Source organism: Rosa chinensis, chromosome 1, assembly GCF_002994745.2.
Source record: "Rosa chinensis cultivar Old Blush chromosome 1, RchiOBHm-V2, whole genome shotgun sequence".
Classification (NCBI taxonomy): Eukaryota; Viridiplantae; Streptophyta; class Magnoliopsida; order Rosales; family Rosaceae; genus Rosa; species Rosa chinensis.
Genome location: NC_037088.1, coordinates 42,531,186 through 42,550,426, shown reverse-complemented (window position 1 = coordinate 42,550,426; position 19,241 = coordinate 42,531,186). Strand labels below are relative to the sequence as shown.

The window sequence follows — 19,241 nt, the reverse complement described above, 5'->3', positions numbered from 1 at the left end:
GAGATAAAATGATTGATAAAGACGGGGAGAGAGAGAGAGAGAGAGAGAGAGAGAGAGAGAGAGAGAGAGAGAGAGAGAGAGAGAGAGAGAGAGAGAGAGAGAGGTCAAATAGATCGAGATTGTGTTCTTGATTCAAGGCGGAGGGATTAGAGATCCTCATTCCAATATGTACTTAGATCTGTACTTGCGATCATTTGAGGTATGTATTTCTCTATTTTGCATTTCTCTGTATGATATGAAATTTTCTATTAATTTGTGTTTTCATCTATTCAAATTTTTGTTTTGAGACCCAACTCAACAAAAGATTATAAACTATATGTATCTTTATTGTCAAAAGATACCTATGTTGATTGTTTGGATCTGAACGACAATATGTTTATCTTCTGGGTTGAGTTTTTTAGTTAGTTACTGAGGTGCAGCAGAATTTAATAATACATGTCTTCGCATGTTGCTTTGCTATTTTGCTCAAAATTTTAAGGTGGTTATTACTTTGAGGTTTGAGAAGAGATTTAATGTTATTTACCATATAACAGTTCAATAACATATCATATTTGCTATCCCTAATAGTTGTCTATGATTCTCAACTGATACTGACAGTCAGTACAATTGTTAACGTTACTGACAGTCAGTACAATTGTGAATGCAACTGACAGTCAGTACAATTGTAAATGCTACTGGCAGTCATTAACAACTCAGAATATTGTTATTGAAGGTCAGTAAACTACGTAAATATACTTCTAGTAGAAATATTATTGGTAGTAGGCTTGTTATTGATGGTCAGTAGCATTTGCAATATTGTTCCTAAAAGTCAGTAGCATTTGTTAACCTTTGATCCTCTTTAAAAAAAAAAAAAATTGTCAGTAAAGTTTCATAACAATAAGGGAGTGATATGAGGTTAGTTATTTTATACATGGTTATTTTGTTTTGATTGTAGTTACAATAAAATTGTGCACTATATACATGCTATAACCTTTTTGAATTACATATTGTCATATTCTACTAGAGGTCAGTAGAATATATTCAATAGAGTTCTGTAATGTTTAGTTTACACCACTAGGAGAGATACGAATGTATTATCTGTTAGCTCTTTTTGCCACAATACTAGGCTGTTGTTAAGAGATCTACGCAAATCTACTAAGGATCAGTAGGATTAGTTATGCAGTATTGAGAATTAAGATTAGTCTTAGGTCTGGATTCTACTTTGCCATTTGGGTTGCTGTTAGTTGTGAAGTTCAAGTTCTTTCATGATTCAACTTGGTGAATAACTATATCTACAATTATTGATGTGTAAATTCTTTGTGCAGGCCAATATCTTCTGTTTAGTTGATTCCCCAAGTCAAAAGTGCTATAGAATGTATGTAGGTAAAATGCATATGCTTTTTATTTCAAAGATTGTCAATTTGCTGAGTAGAAAACAGTGAAATCTGTAAGTTCATTAATATCATCATGTTAACTTCACTTTTTAAAATTTAACATACCCTATGTTTTGGCTTGATGGGAAACAGGTTTTCACTACTTCAATTATGAAAGTTGGATTATTTTTAGAGATATTGGAAAATTTGAGCTTGGTCTGTGTTTATCCGCTACAATTTGAAGCATGTAAATAAGTGGGTTTTGATCTGAACAAGATAATTTCAATAATTCAAAATTTATAATTGTTTTGTACTTTTGGTAATGTGGATTAGTGAAATTTTGATAGAGTAAATAAAAGAAATACTAAGAAATGAATTCTGAAAGAAGCGGTGGCATATTCTGTAAATATACTAAAGTTTATCAAAATCTTGTCTTTTCCTACAATTTGAACTAACGTCATTAACAGTGATGTTTCCTCCAATATGTCCGCACGGAGACCGCTTCCTCCACTTTTGCGCATGGAGAAAAAATATTAACAATTGTAGTTAGTGGTCATTGACTCATATAAGTCATATCAACTCGAATCACCACGTGTACCATAATTCGAGATCATGTTATAATTAATAACGAATAGATTTGAAAAACTTGGCTTGTGAAACTGTGGATAATATAGAATGGATCTCTTGGTTCTAAAGAAAAACCACCAAACAAAGGCCCAAAGCCCCAAACACAGGTCGAAACATGTGTCCACTTTGATTGGACGTATAATGTCCTTACCCACTATCAAACCAAACCAAATCACAAGCTCAATAAAATAGGTTGATTTGGCATTCAAATACATCCTTTCGTATGTCGCATTGCACACATATTGACATATTGTTGAGAACTGAAGACAACAAAATCGTTAAAATCTCCAATGAGTATCATTTGCTGAATTAAGACTCCACAATATCATCACTAGTTACAAATTCTTAAGTTGACAATGGTAATTAAGCAACGGTTATTGTATGCTAAACCAGCCCAACTTTGCAGCCCACTGTTACCTCCGACAAAACCCATTGAGGAACTGCCACGTTACTCATCCTATACAAGATTAGATCCCACGTCATCAAGATTGCCTGGGACCCTTCTCTCCAGTCACCTACCTGGACGACCCAGATCAACGGCTTGCAATCACCGACCGGACGAGATCTCCACCGTCGATTCTGCTTCCCAGAAGGGAAAAGAGAATGCAAAGCAGAATTGAAACTCGAAAATCTGGAAAATGTTGTGTTGAAGTTAACTGTAAATAACTGAAGGGTAGAAGCGGTGATAGTCTCGGATCAACGAGACAGGATCCAGACAAGGCGAAACGGGTCGATCCGGGATCCGAATTGGAGAGAGAGAGAGAGAGAGAGAGAGAGAGATCCAAATGACGGATTCGAGTCTGGAGCTACAGGAATCGGGGTGGGAGGAGCTGAGGAGAGAGGCCCGCAAGATCGAGGGAGATCTTGACGTCAAGCTTTCTTCTTATGCTAAACTCGGAGCTCGGTTCACACAAGGAGGAGGTTCATTCTTCTTCTTCTTCTTGTTCTTCTTCTTTTATTATTCTATTTTTGGTGTAATTTGTTGGTTGGTTTTTGAATGGAAGCTGCTCTGTGTTTTGGGTTTCTTCAATTTTGGGTTGTGGTGTGTGCATTGCATTTTGGTTAGGTAAGTGATTGGTGGGTTGTGATGGGTTTGGTGAGTTGTTTGGAAAATTGGGGTGACCCTGTTGCTGAATCTGTGTTTAGTGGCAAGTAGGAGAAAAAATGGGGATGACCCAGTTTCGTAGTTCTGGCAATTTAGCATCAGAGATTGCAAAGGTTCAATCTTGAGGGACAGAGTTTAGTGTTCCGTTTTGGTCAACTAGGGATCTTATCTCGTCGATCGTACTAGTTTAGAGGGCAGCGTAGTTTCAATTCTTTGTTGATTTGCATTCTGTTGAGAAGATCGTGGTTTAGGGGTTTTATTGTAGTTGCTACTTCTGGTTCATTTGCATTTTTGTTAATGATAAAGATATCAGAGGACAAATGAAGTTTTGAAAGACCAAAGCCATCTAGAAGTAGTGTTTATGGAGGAGGCCTTGTATTAATTAGTTGATACTTAGAATTGCTATGCTTTTAGGTAGGTTGCAGTTTGCATCGATGGCATTTTGTTAACTTATTATTTAGTAATCAAAATCCATCTTGTTATAGGATCTTACTAAAAGGTTCTCTTTCTCTCGCTCATTTTTCTAAGTGAATAAAGTAAATGAACAGATAATGATGAAAACAGTTTTAACTTTTTAGTTATTGCATGACGATAGAGTAGTTGCTGCACAATGCAGGCTAATACAAAAACCGGGTCATCATCTTCACTCATTAAAATTTCTTATACTGCTATAAATTTTAGCTTAATATGGGACTATTAGACATTTTGTAGTTGAAACGTGATCATTGATATGCATTAGAAGATTGGTCAGGACGTCATCTTTAGCATAATATAAATTTTTGAAATCAGGTTATGTGGAATCTGGGTCACCACCTGTTGGGTCCAGCAGGTCATGGAAGTCTATGGAAATGGAAATCCAGTCTTTGCTCGAGAAGCTATTGGATATAAATGATTCAATGAGCCGATGTGCTGCTTCTGCTACACCAGCTACTTCTGTTACTCAGAAGCTAGCAAGGCATAGAGACATACTTCATGAGTTTACTCAGGTTTGCCTTTTCTTTACTTTTCTTTGTTTATAATTTTCAAATTTCTATGATTTTTTTTTGCTCTTTTCTTCTGCATCTCACAGTCAGCTTTACTTGAGAACTATTTTTGGTATTAATATGTTCATGGAGATAGTAATGTGTGCTTTCCTCAGCCTAGGATTAGGATACACCATTCATATACTATATTTACTACATGAATTTATTCAAGAATGGAATGAGTATATATGACCAAACTCACTCTTCTCCTTAAAGGGCAGAAGATGAGAGGAATGAAAAGGTTACTGTTAAATGTCACCAAAATTGGTTTTGAATATCCTCCCCAACTTGCCTCAGCTTCCTATGTGCTAAATATTAAAAACATAAAAACAAAACAAATTGTGAAATGGGGGACTTATATGCTATTAGAAGTAGAGATAGTTTTGGACTTTCCATTCTGCATCCAACTCGTCCTGGTGGCTTGATCGCTCATCATTCAATTAGATTTCTTTAACTAGGACATGTTGCTTGCTACCATTTTGCAACAGTTACAATTGATTTGATGTGCAAGAGAAGCTTCAACCAGTTCTTTCTTCTTGTTGCTCCACTAAGAGTCTGAGATGCAACGTGCAACAGCTTCCTATCTCCCATTGTCTGTAGAAGGATGACGAGTAGTAGACCTTTTCTTTGAAACAAAATGTTTTATTTATACCACAATAACAGTTATGCTATGTATATCAGCAGTCAAGTTCCTATATAGTATATTCCGTTGTCATTTTTATAAGATTTGCCAAGACTAAAGCTTGCTACCTAAACTTTAATGTATTTACTGCTGTAATATGCATTTTACCATTTGAGAAATTCGAAGGCCATGAAATCTTTTCCATTAAGCAACTGGTAATTTTTCTTTAGGAGTTCAGACGAATCAAAGGGAACATAAATTCATTGAGGGAACATGCGGAGCTTCTAACTTCTGTCAGGGATGACATTAGCGAGTACAAGGTGAGCGTGATCCAAACTCACATGTGTCTTTTATATTTCTCATTCATTTCTAGTGCTGGATTTTGTATTTTTAGTCTAAATTCTAGCTTGTTTTGCCTGTCTTCTTGCAGGCATCTGGGAGTATGTCTCCAAGAATGCAAATACTACGGGAGAGAGCTGCTATCCATGGAAGTGTATCTCATGTAAGTTTAAGTGCTATTTGTTAACTATACATGTCAGGTTTTGAACTAGGAGATTTCCCAGTTTGCATTTTCCAGAGAACAATTTTTTTTCTTTTTTTATTTTAATTTTATTGGTTCATTCGAGGCTTATTTAATATATGGACACACAATGTGGGGGAGCTTTCTTCCATCTCATAAGCTCTTCCAAACCTTGGTCAAGATTGATGCAGTTCTTGGTCCTTACTAGCAAGAGAGTTTATATTTCAAACAAAATTCTGATTTAATGCTACTTAAGCATATTTGGACATTAAAGCATTTAAGGAGCAACATAAAAGTTGATAATCAAAGAAGTTCACCAGTTAGGACTGAGAGTTAGTACAGACTGAGAATAAGATTAGGAAAGAAGTTCAAGATGATTATGTCAAGACCTTTAGAGAAGGAAAAAAGAAAGAAAAGATGGGTATGTGAGAGTACCTATAATTGCTCAGATAGTAGATATGGCTTACATGACCAATTTTGTTCTCGTAGTTGGAATAGTTGGATAATGGATAGTAACTATAATTAAGGATACTCTTACAAAGTTATGTTGCATTTGGGTCTGTAAATAAAGTTTGATACCTAAATTTTGGGTTCTGTTTATTTTTATGATCCCAATATTTTTTTTTCTGGCCCCCCGCATTGTTGGTTCATGATCAGAGTTTCTGGACCTGCAGCTTCAGAATTTCATTTGTGTTGATTTTCCCCCTTCAAAAAGCAACCTGTTAGAACTGTTATATTGATCTTTCATGTCCTCAAGGAAAACCAAATTGAAACTTTCCCGGACCTTTTGCCATCAGGACGCAAGTATCCAATTGGTTTCCACTCTACACCAATTATGTATGGAAGTCATAAAGAACCACTATTGTTAGACACTTTGATATTTTCGAAGAGGAAGCACAGCCACTCAATAGAATAGTTCTGTAAGGACTTCTATGAAGTCTTGCATAATAAACCACATGGTCTCAGGTCCAAGCAAAATACAAATGGTCGAGTAGCCAATTTTCGTACTGATGTTCTTAACTGATATAAAAAGTTAAAGTTTCTCATCCACTTTAGGACATTATGACTTGTTTTCTCATTAACTTTTGTAGATCCTCTTAATAGCTTTCAACAAGCTGGCAGTTTTTTTTTAAATATTACCGGTCTTACCTTGTCTTTGACTTATGCTGTTTCTTTTTCCGGTAGACGGTCCCAGGTCATTTCACTAATTATAAAGGTAATTTATAATTACAAGGTGTAAAACTATACCTATGTTATTATGTGGGGAACAAAGGGCTTGTGTTGGCCATAGTAATGCAAGTGCTCTCTCTCTCTCATCAACTTTGTTGATGAATATCATATGCAGTGGTTCCCATGGTGTGGTGTGGGACAAACCCAGTACCAATGCTGGGAAGTGGTATGGGACTGTCTAGATGACTAGCAAGATGGAGATGGTCCCACATTAATTCCAGGATCAGTACTAGGTTCAAGGTCAAACCGTATCACTTGCTATACTATGTACTGATGACATATTGGCAAAATAATGCTATAAGCTTGCGCAGGTTTGGCATGATACTTACCTCTGCCTACAACATAAAATGCTTGAAGTAGTCTGTATTTCTAGTGCTAGTTCATTACACTGATTTAAATATTCCAATTCATTAAATATTGGGCTCAAATTTTTCCTTTAATTGAAAGTTGGTAGAAGCAAATTTTGTATCTTTTGACCCATGGGAGAAAAATCTTCATTGATCCATATGTTCCTATTTTTGCAGATAGATGAGGTGATCAGTCAGGCTCAAACAACAAGGGCAGTCTTGGGCTCTCAAAGGGCGTTGTTTGGAGATGTTCAAGGCAAAGTGAAGAATCTAAGTGACAAGTTCCCTGTTATCCGTGGCCTACTTGGTACTATACTATATTATACCATTTCTGGTTCAGTTTCATTTCTGATCCACCATATTATTCATTTGCTTTCTACTGCTCACAGGTTCAATTAAAAGGAGGCGATCCAGAGACACAATTATTCTGTCTGCAGTCATTGCAGCTTGTACCTTGTTTCTTATCATCTACTGGCTTTCAAAATAGATATATAAATGATATACTGATACAGAAAATTATAAATGATGGTGACTCTCTACTCTCTAGGGAATTTTGCTTATGTAATTTCTCGGGATCATTTGAGTTTATCTGTTTATAGGTTTTGGTACCTATTCTGGTGCCGTTGCAATCAGTTACTTTTTGGCTTCTAGATACATTTACCATTTGGGGCTAGTTTGGGATTGCTGTGACTTTTAAAAAAAAAAACTGCTGCTGCTGTGTTGTGAGAATAATCAGCTGTGAATTAAAACAGTTTCGTGTTTGGTGAATAATATTTTTAAAGGGGTAATTCCCGCATACCCAAAAATCCTTGGTATTTTTCCCAACTGCCCAACACTTTGGTATTTCACTATTGACAAAAGTCAAAGACTAACAGGGATAGTTTTAACAAACAAATGCCATCTGTATCCTATGTTGACCTTAGATTCTTCTACCGTTCTATTCAGTCAAAAGGAAACAACAAAAAACATTAAAACAAAAACAAGACTAGCCTTCAACATGCCACATTTCGCCTAACGACTTCCTGTCTAAACGGCTACTCACAGGGCGGAATCACTGCTGCTTGTCCTAATTTTTCTGTTTTAAAACTGATTCTTTTGGCTGAACAGTAAAGCTTTAGAACTTTAGCTTTCCATGGGATGCATGCATTCGAATGTTCAAACTTTGACATAGTAAACTATGCATGATATAGATGATTGCAATATGTAAAGATAATGACATAAACATTTTATAAATTAAAGAAGTGGGTGAACATCCATCTGAATTTATTTATTCAAATATACATATAAAACTTTAAACAATCAGAGCCTCATTCTCAGGTAAACAGCAAAAACTGTTTAGCTATTCATAAGAATGAGAACAGTTACTTACTTGTATTGGAAGCACACTACTTCACATCTAAACAGGAAAGGAAGCACACTGCTATTCTACTATTTTTATTATCAGAGGAGTTTTTTCTGATCTAAACTTCGAATGCCTTCTAAGAGAAGCTGAAGCTCCTTATATAGGGAGCGGAACTCAAACTAGAATTCAAAATACAAAAATGTACAGGACAACTCCGTGACTTCTGCTTTTCGTAGTGCTCCTGCTAGTGGAGGTCGGTCAGGGAAAAGCAAAAGGAAAAAGTGAAATGTTTTTCACTTAACCTTTTCTTTTTGAAAAGGAAAAAGCAAAAGTAGCTTTAGAAAAGTCTAAAGTTCTACAGTTGCTATTTTGGTGCTGATTCTTCACCTGTAGCTTCACATGTTCTCGTCCGTTTCAGAATGGAGGCCAAAGACAAAGGAGTTGTTGTCTGTCTGGGCCATGCGAGTTGTTGTTGCATTATCCTCGACGTCAGTATCAACATACATCTTGTAGTGGTTGTCATTTTCAAGCTTTTCTACCCACCGCATGCATGCCATTGTCGAGTCTATCTCTTTTCTGGTTAGAGATAGGAATATATCGCTGCTGACTACGTCAGGATGATCGTAAGCAGTGATAATTGTCTTTTCTCCTGCTGCCAGGAATGTGTTGTTGATGTCTTCAGAGATGATCTTTTTGATGTAGTCAAGAGCCATAGCCTTCATCCAGGGAATGCTAGAATTTGGTTGGCCGTTGTATGCTACACAGGCTGGTTGAAGATATCTTCTTTGAATAACTCTCACATAATGATATGGAGGAATATATTCAACTTCACCATCTGTCTTCTGGATCCATTCAGGAGGTGTGGATCTAAACTTCAGACGAAGCATACAGTTGTCTTTTCTGATGTTCTTGACTGTGTTGACAATAATAGGCGGTAAGCCTCTTAGATCATCATTAGTTTTAGTCCATAAATTATGGACAAAACCATTTTCAACAAGCCATAGCTTGTGTTCTTGAGGATGTTCACTCTGAACATTTACCAGGTATCTTCCAACATATGGTCCTGAGACAATAAAGAGGGTTGGAGGAACTAGGTTTTCAGGATTGTGCCTTCCTATCAGATTATGGAATTCATACCAGTCTGATTCATTGAGTGCTATGATAGGGACCCTAGCACTTTCTGGACTTTCAAGGAAGGATAGTTTTTCTTTCCTTACAGCACTCTGCTGTGTATGAAGCTCTTCACCTTGTGGTCTACCATTCTCGTAGAGTTCTTCAGCTAATGCAAACAGAGCTGGGAACATTAATCCACTGCTTCTTTCTTGAAAGGCAAATAAGAGATTGTCCAGGATTGCCTTCTGGTGATACGCTAGTCTCCTGCCAGTTCTGAACACAGGAGTATCAAAAGTTCTTAATTCGTAATTAAAAACATTTATAACTCCACTAGGAGTTGGTCTGCTTTTTGGCAAAGCAGCAGCCGTCAACGGTCTTGATGTGCCTTTACCGTCTGCCGTTTGAGACGGGCTAGCCAATCCTTTACCCTGGGATTGATCAGTTGAGGCCAAGCCTTTTGAGCTTAGCAGAAACCTTTTAAGGATTTTCTCCTTGGTTTCTTTTGGATCTTCTTCAGATTCCTGTTCTTTCCCAGTCCTTCTGCTTCTGGGATTACGACCTTCGTCGTCTTCTCTTTGGCTGAACATTGCCAGTTCTCTGGTCAATGCGTCTGGAAGATAGTTCTTGTTTCCTGCAATTAATTCAACAGTATAATCATATTGGTTAAGAAACAATTGCCAGTTGGCTAATCTTCCTCTATCAGCAGCTTTGTCAAGTTTAAAATTTTTAAAATTCTTTACTCTAGCACAATCGGTGCGGACAGTAAAGGTTTTTCCCAGATAAGCTGGAGAATTTAAAATTGTTTTCTTGACAGCTAAAATCTCTTTTTCCCCTGTGGGATAATTCAGTTCTGCAGGGCTGAACTTGCCACTACAAAATTTGCAGATCTTTTCAATGTTAGTTCCAGGCGCTCTCGCCAGAACAACACCGGACCAGTAATTATCACTCGCATCTGTCTGGAGGATAATTTCATCATTCTCTTCTGGTTGTTGAAGAGGAGGGAGGTTCTTGCAGAGGTCTTTTATCTGCTTCACGATCTTTTCATCATCTTCTGTGAAGTTCCATTTTCTTTTGGAACTTGTCTTGGGAGATAACATTGCTGTTAACCCTGAGATTCTAGGGATGAAATCTCTCCCATAATTTATGACACCAAGGAATCTCTCTAGACTCTTAGCATCAGGGATTTTGTCTGGGAACTTCCAGATCTTTTCGAGGATGTGAGGTTGGAGCTTTATGACTCCATTCTTGATGTTTATTCCTAGGAAATCAACTTCATCGAGGATAAAGAAGATTTTCTTCTCTCCTAGGATAATTCCATGCTGGACTATCAGCTTTGTTACCTTGTGGAGGTGCTTCATGTGTTCTTCTCTGTTTTTGGAGAAGACTAGGATGTCATCTATGTAGACGACGCAGAACTCCGCTACATGCTTGAAGATGTTGTCCATCTTTCTTTGAAAGATTGAGGGAGCTTGCTTGAGACCAAAAGGCATTACTAGCCACTCGTAATGACCTTGTGGTGTTCCAAATGCAGTGAGAGGTACACTCTCAGGATGCATCTTGACCTGCCAGAAACCCGACTTTGCATCGAATTTCGAAAAGACTTTAGCTCCTCTGAGCTGGTTGATCAGGACTCTGACTTGAGCGATCTGATATCCGTCTTTGACAGTCTTCTTATTGACATCTCTATAGTCAATAACCATTCTAGCTTTTCCTCTTAGATTCTCTGCATGATTTCTCACGTAGAATGCTGGAGCATGATGAGGGCTAGTGGAAGGTTGAATTAATCTCTTTTTCAGGAGATCTTCAATATCACTTCTGAATTCTTTTTGATCTTCCTCTTTGTACTGAGGAATGGCTTTGACATGGCAGATAGCATTCATGTCATGCAATCTCAATTCACAGACCACTGGGTCTTTTTCCCAAAACTTCTGAGGATTTGTATCCACATTCTGCTCGAGTAGTTTCTTGATTTTGTCAAGAGTGGGAGTTTGTTGAGACTCAAGCTTGTTCTGAAAGTGCTTGAGGTTGTGCTCGTGGATGAAACTAGCTTCTTCATCTTCACTAGCTTCTTCTTCTTCTTCTGAAGATTTTTCAACAAGCAGTTCTTCTTGTTGTTTGATTTGGAGTATGGGTTGAAATTTGGGTTTGTAGGGGGTAAGATCACCACTATTCTGTTGCGATCTCTGATACTGAGTAGTGAAACCGGGACCGACGACACTGAATGCATGTGTGAGGCGGTCAGCCCAGAACACCCGTTCTCCTTTTCTGAACCCTATCGCTTCTTCATCCTGAATGAATCGTTGTTGGAGAATAAAATCATTGCCCAACAAGAAATCAGATCCTTGGCCTTCAGATTGCCAAACATTCTGGATGATAAATGTTCCTCCACCAATGGTGATATGAACATTTTTTGCTACTTTCTTCATGGTGAGATGGCTTCCATCGAATGTAACACCAGTAGCTGACTTTTTCTTGTCTTCGTTCCAGAGTTCTTCTGGAATTGCAAATCTCTTTGCAACAGTAAAGCCTGATCCATTATCTACAAAAGCATGTAGATGATATTTCCTGTGATCAGGGAACTTGAGTCCGATCTCTATGTAGTTGCTGTATCTACTTGTAGAGACGGCTTTCGATTGGTGAAGCTCATTTTCTTGAGCTTGTTCCGTTGGAATGAATGGTTTACATTCTTCTGGAACATTTTCCTGAGTGGGTGATTTGTCATCATCATCCCAATCTGTAGGAGTTATCTTCTTGCTGTCTGGATTACTGAACCAGGGGGAGGATCATATCTGACTTTGTAATCAAACTTGCCGGAAGGTTGGCCAAGTAGATCCCATGTACCAGTATCCGCAGCTATCTCTTGTCTTTCTAAGAGATGAACATTTTCTGGTATTTCAACCAGTTCAATATCTTCATCGATTGTTTCTTCACCGATGATTTCTTCCTTTATTTCTGAGGAAGATGGTTGTTCTATAGTCGTTTCTTGGACTACAGTTGTTGCAACTTTCTTTGTTTGTTCCATGGTTTCCTGGAACAGAGTTTCAACTTCTTTCGCCTTTTTCTTAGCGAAATACTCTTCATATTCTTGCTCAATCCATTGGCTGACAAGACCATTCTTGGTTTTTCTTCTTGCTTCAGCTATGAAGCATTCTTTGTGATAAGTCTTCTTAGACTCTTCGCAGAACATAGGGAGACCATTCTTCTCGTGACATAAACAGTAGTCACAGACGAACGAACCAGGGTTGACCTGATAAGAAGACATGAAGGATTCTGTCTTGCTTTCTTCCCAGTTTTTGACTTTCAAAACGTTCATTTGTCTGGATTCGAAGTACTCTACTTCAGAATCTATCTCAGACTCTTCTGATGAACTTTCTTCTTCTTCAGACCAGGCAGAATAGACTGACCTGTCGTCATTTTCATCATCAGAATAGGCTATTTCGTAGCCTTTCATGTTTGCTACCTCTACTATTTGCTCATATTTTTCAAAGAGAGCTTTAGTAGATCTGTTACCCTTTTCCGGGCATTCATTGGCATAGTGCCCTTCAGCTTTACACAACCAACATCTGCAAGCTTTCTTGCTAGGTTGTTTATGCTGCTGAGTATTCTTCTTTTTCTTGAAGAATTTCTTTTTTGGATCTTCATCCTGTTGCTTCTTGTAATTGGAGCTCTTCTTGAATCTCCAATTCTTTCTCTGATTACTCTTTTTGAATTTTTTAGAGTAATATTTTTCTTTTTTCTTCTTTCTGTGGAATTTGGATTCATGACATCCCCAGTTTGTGGGCATATCCAGTATTCCGTAACAGAAATTTTCAACTCCTTTGAGTTGCTTCTTGGCCATCTTAGCTCTGAGATTGGCTTTGCATTGCTCCTTCAGTAGTTGCCGGATTCTGTCGGCAATTCCTCCAACTGAAAATCGTTCAATTGGTTTTTCAGCTATGCTTTCTCTCACAGCTGTTCTCCATGGTTCAGGGAGCTTTCTGTGCAACAGATTAACTAGATCAGTATTCTCTAGTTCACCAATTGTACAGTAATATTCCTGAAATTCATTCAGGTATTCTTCGAAATATCTCATGTCACAGATCTTGAGAGCATAGATATTCGACTTTGCCGTTTCTTTGGCTTTCTCACTCAGATTTGAGAGATCTCCACAGAATTGATCGTACAGAGGTACTGCAAAATCATACGGAGACTTTGAATTTTTTATCTCTTCAAGCCAGTCTCTTCCTCTGGTAGTTTCCTTGAAAGATAGGTAGTACTTTTTTGCTACTCCGGTGAGGGTAGTTTCATAGTACACCTGCAAATCTGGTGCTTCAAATTTTCCAAGGGTTAGTGCAGAAGCCATCATCAGGCTATCTACCCATTGGTCAATGGTTTTTCTTTTGTCTAGACTCTTGTCTAGATTCAACCAGATGCCATAGTTCGTGATCGGAACTCTTGGCAGATTGTCCTCGGGGACGAATCTTTGAGAATTTCTTTCTCCTTTTTTACCCGTGGGGGCTTTCTGAACTGGGAGTTTCATTTCTCCTGTTTCTTTTTTTATGAAAGTTCTGGAGCTTCCTCCTTCTTCCATTTCAACATCTTGGTAAGGAAAGACTTTTCTTGTCTTTCTGCATTTGAATTCTTTCATTTCCTCGATTAGTTTTTCTAATCGTTCAGGACTTTCACAATTCTCAGCTTCTTTGTAAAGATCATAGAGCTTTTCAGCTCTGAGCATATGGACTGGTCTGCATAGATCAGCTTCCAGATCTTCTTCTGATATTGGTTCTTCAATAGTGGGTTTTGTACCACTGACACCGGCTTCTCTGGTGCTGTAGCTTCTTCTCAGAAGATTGTTGTTTATCCTGATGTTTTCAGGACAGACATCACTTTTCCTGTGATCTTCAAAGTTGAGGCTGATTTCTCCAGTGCGTCTACTCTCGTAGATCTTTGCTTTTGCTCTTTCCGGCAGCTTTTTTGGACCGGACAGTTTCCATTCAAGAGGAAAAGTTACTTCATTCCAAGCAACCTTATGAATCTGTTGTGAATGGTTTTTCTGGCTGGTGAGGAATCCAGTAGTGAGACCAGGGATGTTGGAGATCCTTGTCTTTGGTTCCACTGTGGTGCTCATCAGTTTATAGTACACTCTGTATACTATTGCCAATTCTTGCATTTCTTCTTTCATTGAGATCCCGTCTGTCTTGACTCTCAGTCTGAGGCAGTGGGCTGCATCCTTCAAGCTGGTTGAAAAGTTGGGGAAGCAGTTGAAATATGCTACTTGGTTGCATAGTGATGCTTCTAGAGTTCCCAACAGACTAGCTTGGAAGTCTGTCAATCTGTTGTCTTGTAGGACACATAGGACTGAACAGTTGATGCCTTCTCTTGCCAATAGTTTTATGCCGACTTGGACTGCTCCAATGTGCATAAATTGATACTGCTTTGCTTGTGCTCTGGCAACTTCAGCAGGGGTGATCATCAAGAGATCTGTTTCTCCTGTTGTTGAGGGGGTTGTGAATTCAAGTATTTTGAAATGATGGCTGTCCATCAGGTCAAATGTTCCCCGTCGGTAGATCTGTTTGAAATCCAGCTTTGGAATTGAGGAGTTTTTTACCTCATGCTCGATTTCATTGTACTCAAATTCTTCAGAATTTAGGAGTTGAACTCCTTTCTTTTTTTCAAAGATGCTTAACATCTTCATTTCTCTTTTTTCTGTATTTCTCGGGTTTTCATACCGGATACTAGACTGACTAGTAGATGGTTCCAGAAAAATCATGTTAGGAACACGATTTGAGTCTGGTTTCTCTAATGGTTTGAATCCATTAGTCTTCTTTTTTACTGTAGGCAATTTCTTGTCCTTCAGTATAGATTCCAGCGTTTTTTGCTGTTCTTTGATTTTTCTACTGACACTTGTCAGTCTTTCTTCTTCCGTTTTTGGAAGATCTTTGATATAATCCAGTTTGTTTTCCAATCTTTCTAATTGGTGGATTATAGCAGGTATTGTTTCTAGTGTCGACTGACATCTAGATATTTCTAGTAACATCTTCTGATATTTCTCATCAGAAGCTTTTAATAGAGAATTTATTTTCTCTAGTAACAATTCGGACATTGTCCCCATTAAGGAGGGGTTCTCCTTTGAGCCTTTTACAAGCTCTGATACCAGTGAGGTGCGGATCTAACCAATGCTCAAATAATTCAGAGGTTTTTGTTCCTCTTCCAGAACATATAGGAGATTTTCTATCTCTTCTTCTATTTTATAGATTCTAGTCTGAAGTCTATAAATGATATCCCAGTAATTGGGAGATTCTCTATCAAGGCTGTCCCGATAGGTTTTTAATTTTCTCAGTTTTTCTCTCTCTTTCTGCAGTTCTTTAGTAGTATGTTTGCATATAGCAACAAGCTCAAGTCTGTCTACTATTGAAATTATGAATAGTAAATTGTACTGTTTACCTTTCGAATTAGAGGATGACTGTCAGCTTCATACATATATTCAAATGAAACAAACTCTGATGGGCCCACCACGTTTCTAAAACAACGTATATATAAATTTATGAAAGAGACATATGCAGATGCAGACTCTAACAGACCAAAACCACAAAGAGGTACTAATGGTAGAGATTTTGAAAAGACGGGTAGGTAGGAAATAAAGTGAGAAAAAGTTGTGTAAAAGGGAACAAAAATAATACACTGGGGTGTAAGAGAAGTATTTTCCCAAATTTGGGGTGTATGAGCATTAACCCATTTTTAAAAGTGCTATCAGTACATAAAACAACTGCAGAATATGTTTTGATTCACAGCAGGTTCTAAAAGCAATCTGTTGGCTGTTTCTAAAATCTGCTGCAAATGACTTATAACTTTCAATTAAAGCTTTTTATTTATTTATTTACCAAACACAATAAAATCTAAAATTTTGAACAAAAAGCGAAGCAACCCAAACGAGGCCTTGGTTATCTGTTTCAATAGTTTTGGTATTTCTTGGGACCAATTGAGCCATCTGTTTCAATAGTTTCTGGTACCTATTCTGGTGCCATTCCAATAAATTTCTGTTGGTTTCTATAACATTTACCATTTAATTTTGTTCCGAGTAAGATGAACCGCCCAATAATGGGAGATAAACTTGCTCGTCTCGGGTGTGACCATCCACCAATGAGATGCAAGCTGGGGTGAGTGTAGGGGTGTTTTTGGTAGTTAATTATGCAAGGTATGGGTATTTTATTAGTCCTCATCATTCAGAATGTTATGAATGATGAGTTGAACATGTCACGTGATATATGATTGTCTCATGCAAAATATTTTTTGTAGTTGGATATAATTTTAGTTCCCATTTTATAATATCTACTGTACAAAATTATAACTGCGGTATATAACTATTTCTCCCAATATTCGGCCATAGACTCAAAAGATAATCAAACCGATATTGAAATGCAGTAGATTTGGCTCTAGTTTTTTTGTTTCTTTCTTTTGGCCGTTCTAAACTAACCTAATACCTCTAATCCTTAAGATGGGACTTTATTCAACGAAAAAAAAGAAAGAAGGACGGGACTTGGTGCATGTGAGTAGGCTTGGGCATAGTTCGGGTTTGTCGCAGAAATAGGTGGGATTGAGACGATAGATAATATCAGTTTTGGTTTGTCATTTTCAGATCTTTGGACCGAGGCAGGACCGAACCAATGTGAATTGGTTCCGGTTTCAGTTTTTCTTTTTTGAGTTTCAGATCTGGTAACTCATTGTCAGTAACAAAACCCAAAAACTTACCACCCACATGACCACATAAGATCTAATTTCTATTTGATATACAAGCCTTGATCAATCCAAGAATTTGAGAAACTTGGCTTTTGAGAAGAAGACGAGGAGGTTAGGAGCTGCACCGGAGAGGGAGAGAGAGATGAGAAAAATATTGATTTTGGGGCAAAAATGAGAGAACTGAGAAAAGATAGGTTTATTTGAGCACTGTTAGGCTATGTTTGGACGCAGAAATTCTAATTTTCATAGAAATGTTCATGGATGGAAATTATGATTCTATCATTTATAATTCCGTCAATATTGAATTCTCTTGTTTGGATATTTTTAAATGTCGGTTCAATGTTTTGGATCACAACTCACAAGCAATAGATTCATACTAGTACCCTACTTTCTTATTCAAAAGAAACCAAAAAAAAAAAAAAGCACAGTGAAATCAAAGCTGGAAGCCTGGAATCATTGGAAACCAACAAAAAGCAAACCAGAGAAGCTATTACTTCTTCATTAACAGGCTAATACAAAACTTGTGAAAACTACGCAGGTCCACGAAACTGATTTTGAACAAAACAGAAAGAGCACAAGCTTGGTAGATCAAAGGAAAATGCAAAACTTTTATCTCAGTATTCCCTTCCATTGAAAGATCAACTGGGATCTTGCAAAGTAGAACTGGATTCAGCATCTCTTCCATTGAGAGATTGACTGGGTTCTTGCAAAAAACAGACAATATATCAGGACAACATCGTGTCACTAAATTGGTGGGTTGTCTTCTCGCTTTTGCTTCCATCTGCTATAGAGGATAAGCATAATCTTTTTGAGTCGGAGTATACTGGAATAACACGTACGATATGTTTAGCGACCGGTGAAATTGGAGAATGACGCCTATTTAGTAGGATTTTTATTTTTATTTTTGAAAAGAAAAGGCATTACATTGATAAGCAATTTAAATAGATACATAAGTTCGAAGTACATGGACAGCCATTGTGAAACATCCTTAATCCAAATATAAAATGCAGGAAACAAAAACGCGTTTCTAACTACGACATGCGCTGTCCTGATTACATTAAGGATCAAGAACTAAACCTTTTTTTTTTTTATTCAACCTGAACCGAATTGAAACACAAAATCTTGAAACCGGTCCCGGTCGGTTTTTCGATTCTCTGGTCTTTTTTTCCCACCCTTGCATTTGAGTGATAGTTATTTTGCTTCCCTTGATGGACTATCCATGTGGGTCTTGTTTTGGTAGCAATCCAAAGAGGTTAGAACCTAGCCAAATCTTTCAAACCCCATGAAATCTTTGTTTCGATGGAGCAGCTAGCGTTCAATCACAGAAGCCTTTAAATATTGAACAGGCTCTCTCACATGTCTTGTTGAGTCAATTATAGTATCTTGGCACATTAATTGGGATAGACCTAGATAATCTATGGAGATCGGTTGGCCTTTAGAGCATTTTTAGTAGGGATGGCAATGGGGCGGGTTGGGGATGGGGATCATAATACCATCCCCATCCCCGAGGTCATTCTCAATCCCCATCCCCTCCCCAATCCCCAATAAAAATATATTGGGGATTCCCCGTCCCCATCCCCATTGGGGACTAAGCCTCTAAACCCGCCCCAAATCCCCAATAAGAATTTAATAAATAAAATAATTTTTTCTCATATTGCCTTTTTTAAAATCAAAATCTACAACAAATAAATTTAAAACATGATTAAATTCAGAAATCATAATTTAGTGAGTGCAAAAGTCAAAACACCATTAAAGTAAAGTTGTAGCCACTAAAGTAAAGTAGTAAATGTATATATTTGTGATTTATATTATAAAAAATAAATTAAAATATATATAAGTTAAATATATGTATATATTATTGGGGCGGGTTTGGGGATGGGGATCACAATATCATCCCCGCCCCATCCCCAATCTTAGATAGAGGGGATTGGGGATCCCCATCCCCATTCTCCATTTGTCCCCGAATTCTCCCCCCATTAGGGTCAGGTATCCAATGGAGCTCCTCCCCACTGGGGATTTTTGCCATCCCTAATTTTTAGCAATACTAACTATTTTTGAATCAAATTTTAGCTCAAGTAGCTAAAAAGTCATTTTGGCTAGCCATTTTAGAAATACGTGTGCATTAGTGCTCTCTATTTTAGCTAGTTTTGAATTTATATTATTTTTTAAATGAAGATTAAATAGTTTAAATGTATTTATAAATTACATAAAATAACTTAAAATGAATGTTTTAAATTATAGAGAG

At 37.5% G+C, this 19,241-nt stretch overlaps 1 protein-coding gene and 1 long non-coding RNA gene across 2 annotated transcripts; both read left to right on the top strand.

Annotated features, from left to right (window-relative positions):
- Positions 1 to 678: 678 nt before the first annotated feature.
- Positions 679 to 1,502, top strand: LOC121050420. The gene is made up of 2 exons (XR_005802929.1): positions 679 to 712; positions 1,305 to 1,502. It is a non-coding gene; the product is annotated as an uncharacterized LOC121050420 (long non-coding RNA).
- Positions 1,503 to 2,583: 1,081 nt separating this feature from the next.
- On the top strand, positions 2,584 to 7,479 carry LOC112183589 (Golgi SNAP receptor complex member 1-2). Its single transcript, XM_024321986.2, has 6 exons — positions 2,584 to 2,900; positions 3,874 to 4,070; positions 4,959 to 5,048; positions 5,159 to 5,230; positions 7,003 to 7,132; positions 7,215 to 7,479. The coding sequence occupies exons 1-6, from the start codon at positions 2,765 to 2,767 to the stop codon at positions 7,310 to 7,312; spliced, it is 723 nt and encodes a 240-aa protein (XP_024177754.1). The 5' UTR covers positions 2,584 to 2,764; the 3' UTR covers positions 7,313 to 7,479.
- The last annotated feature ends 11,762 nt before the right edge of the window (positions 7,480 to 19,241 follow it).

Excerpts from the sequence above, each read along its gene's own strand:
- LOC112183589 (XM_024321986.2), top strand. The coding sequence starts at position 2,765 with ATGACGGATTCGAGTCTGGAGCTACAGGAATCGGGGTGGGAGGAGCTG. Across the intron at positions 2,901-3,873 it reads TCGGTTCACACAAGGAGGAG|GTTATGTGGAATCTGGGTCA; the intron begins GTTCATTCTTCT and ends TTTTGAAATCAG. Across the intron at positions 5,231-7,002 it reads TCCATGGAAGTGTATCTCAT|ATAGATGAGGTGATCAGTCA; the intron begins GTAAGTTTAAGT and ends CTATTTTTGCAG.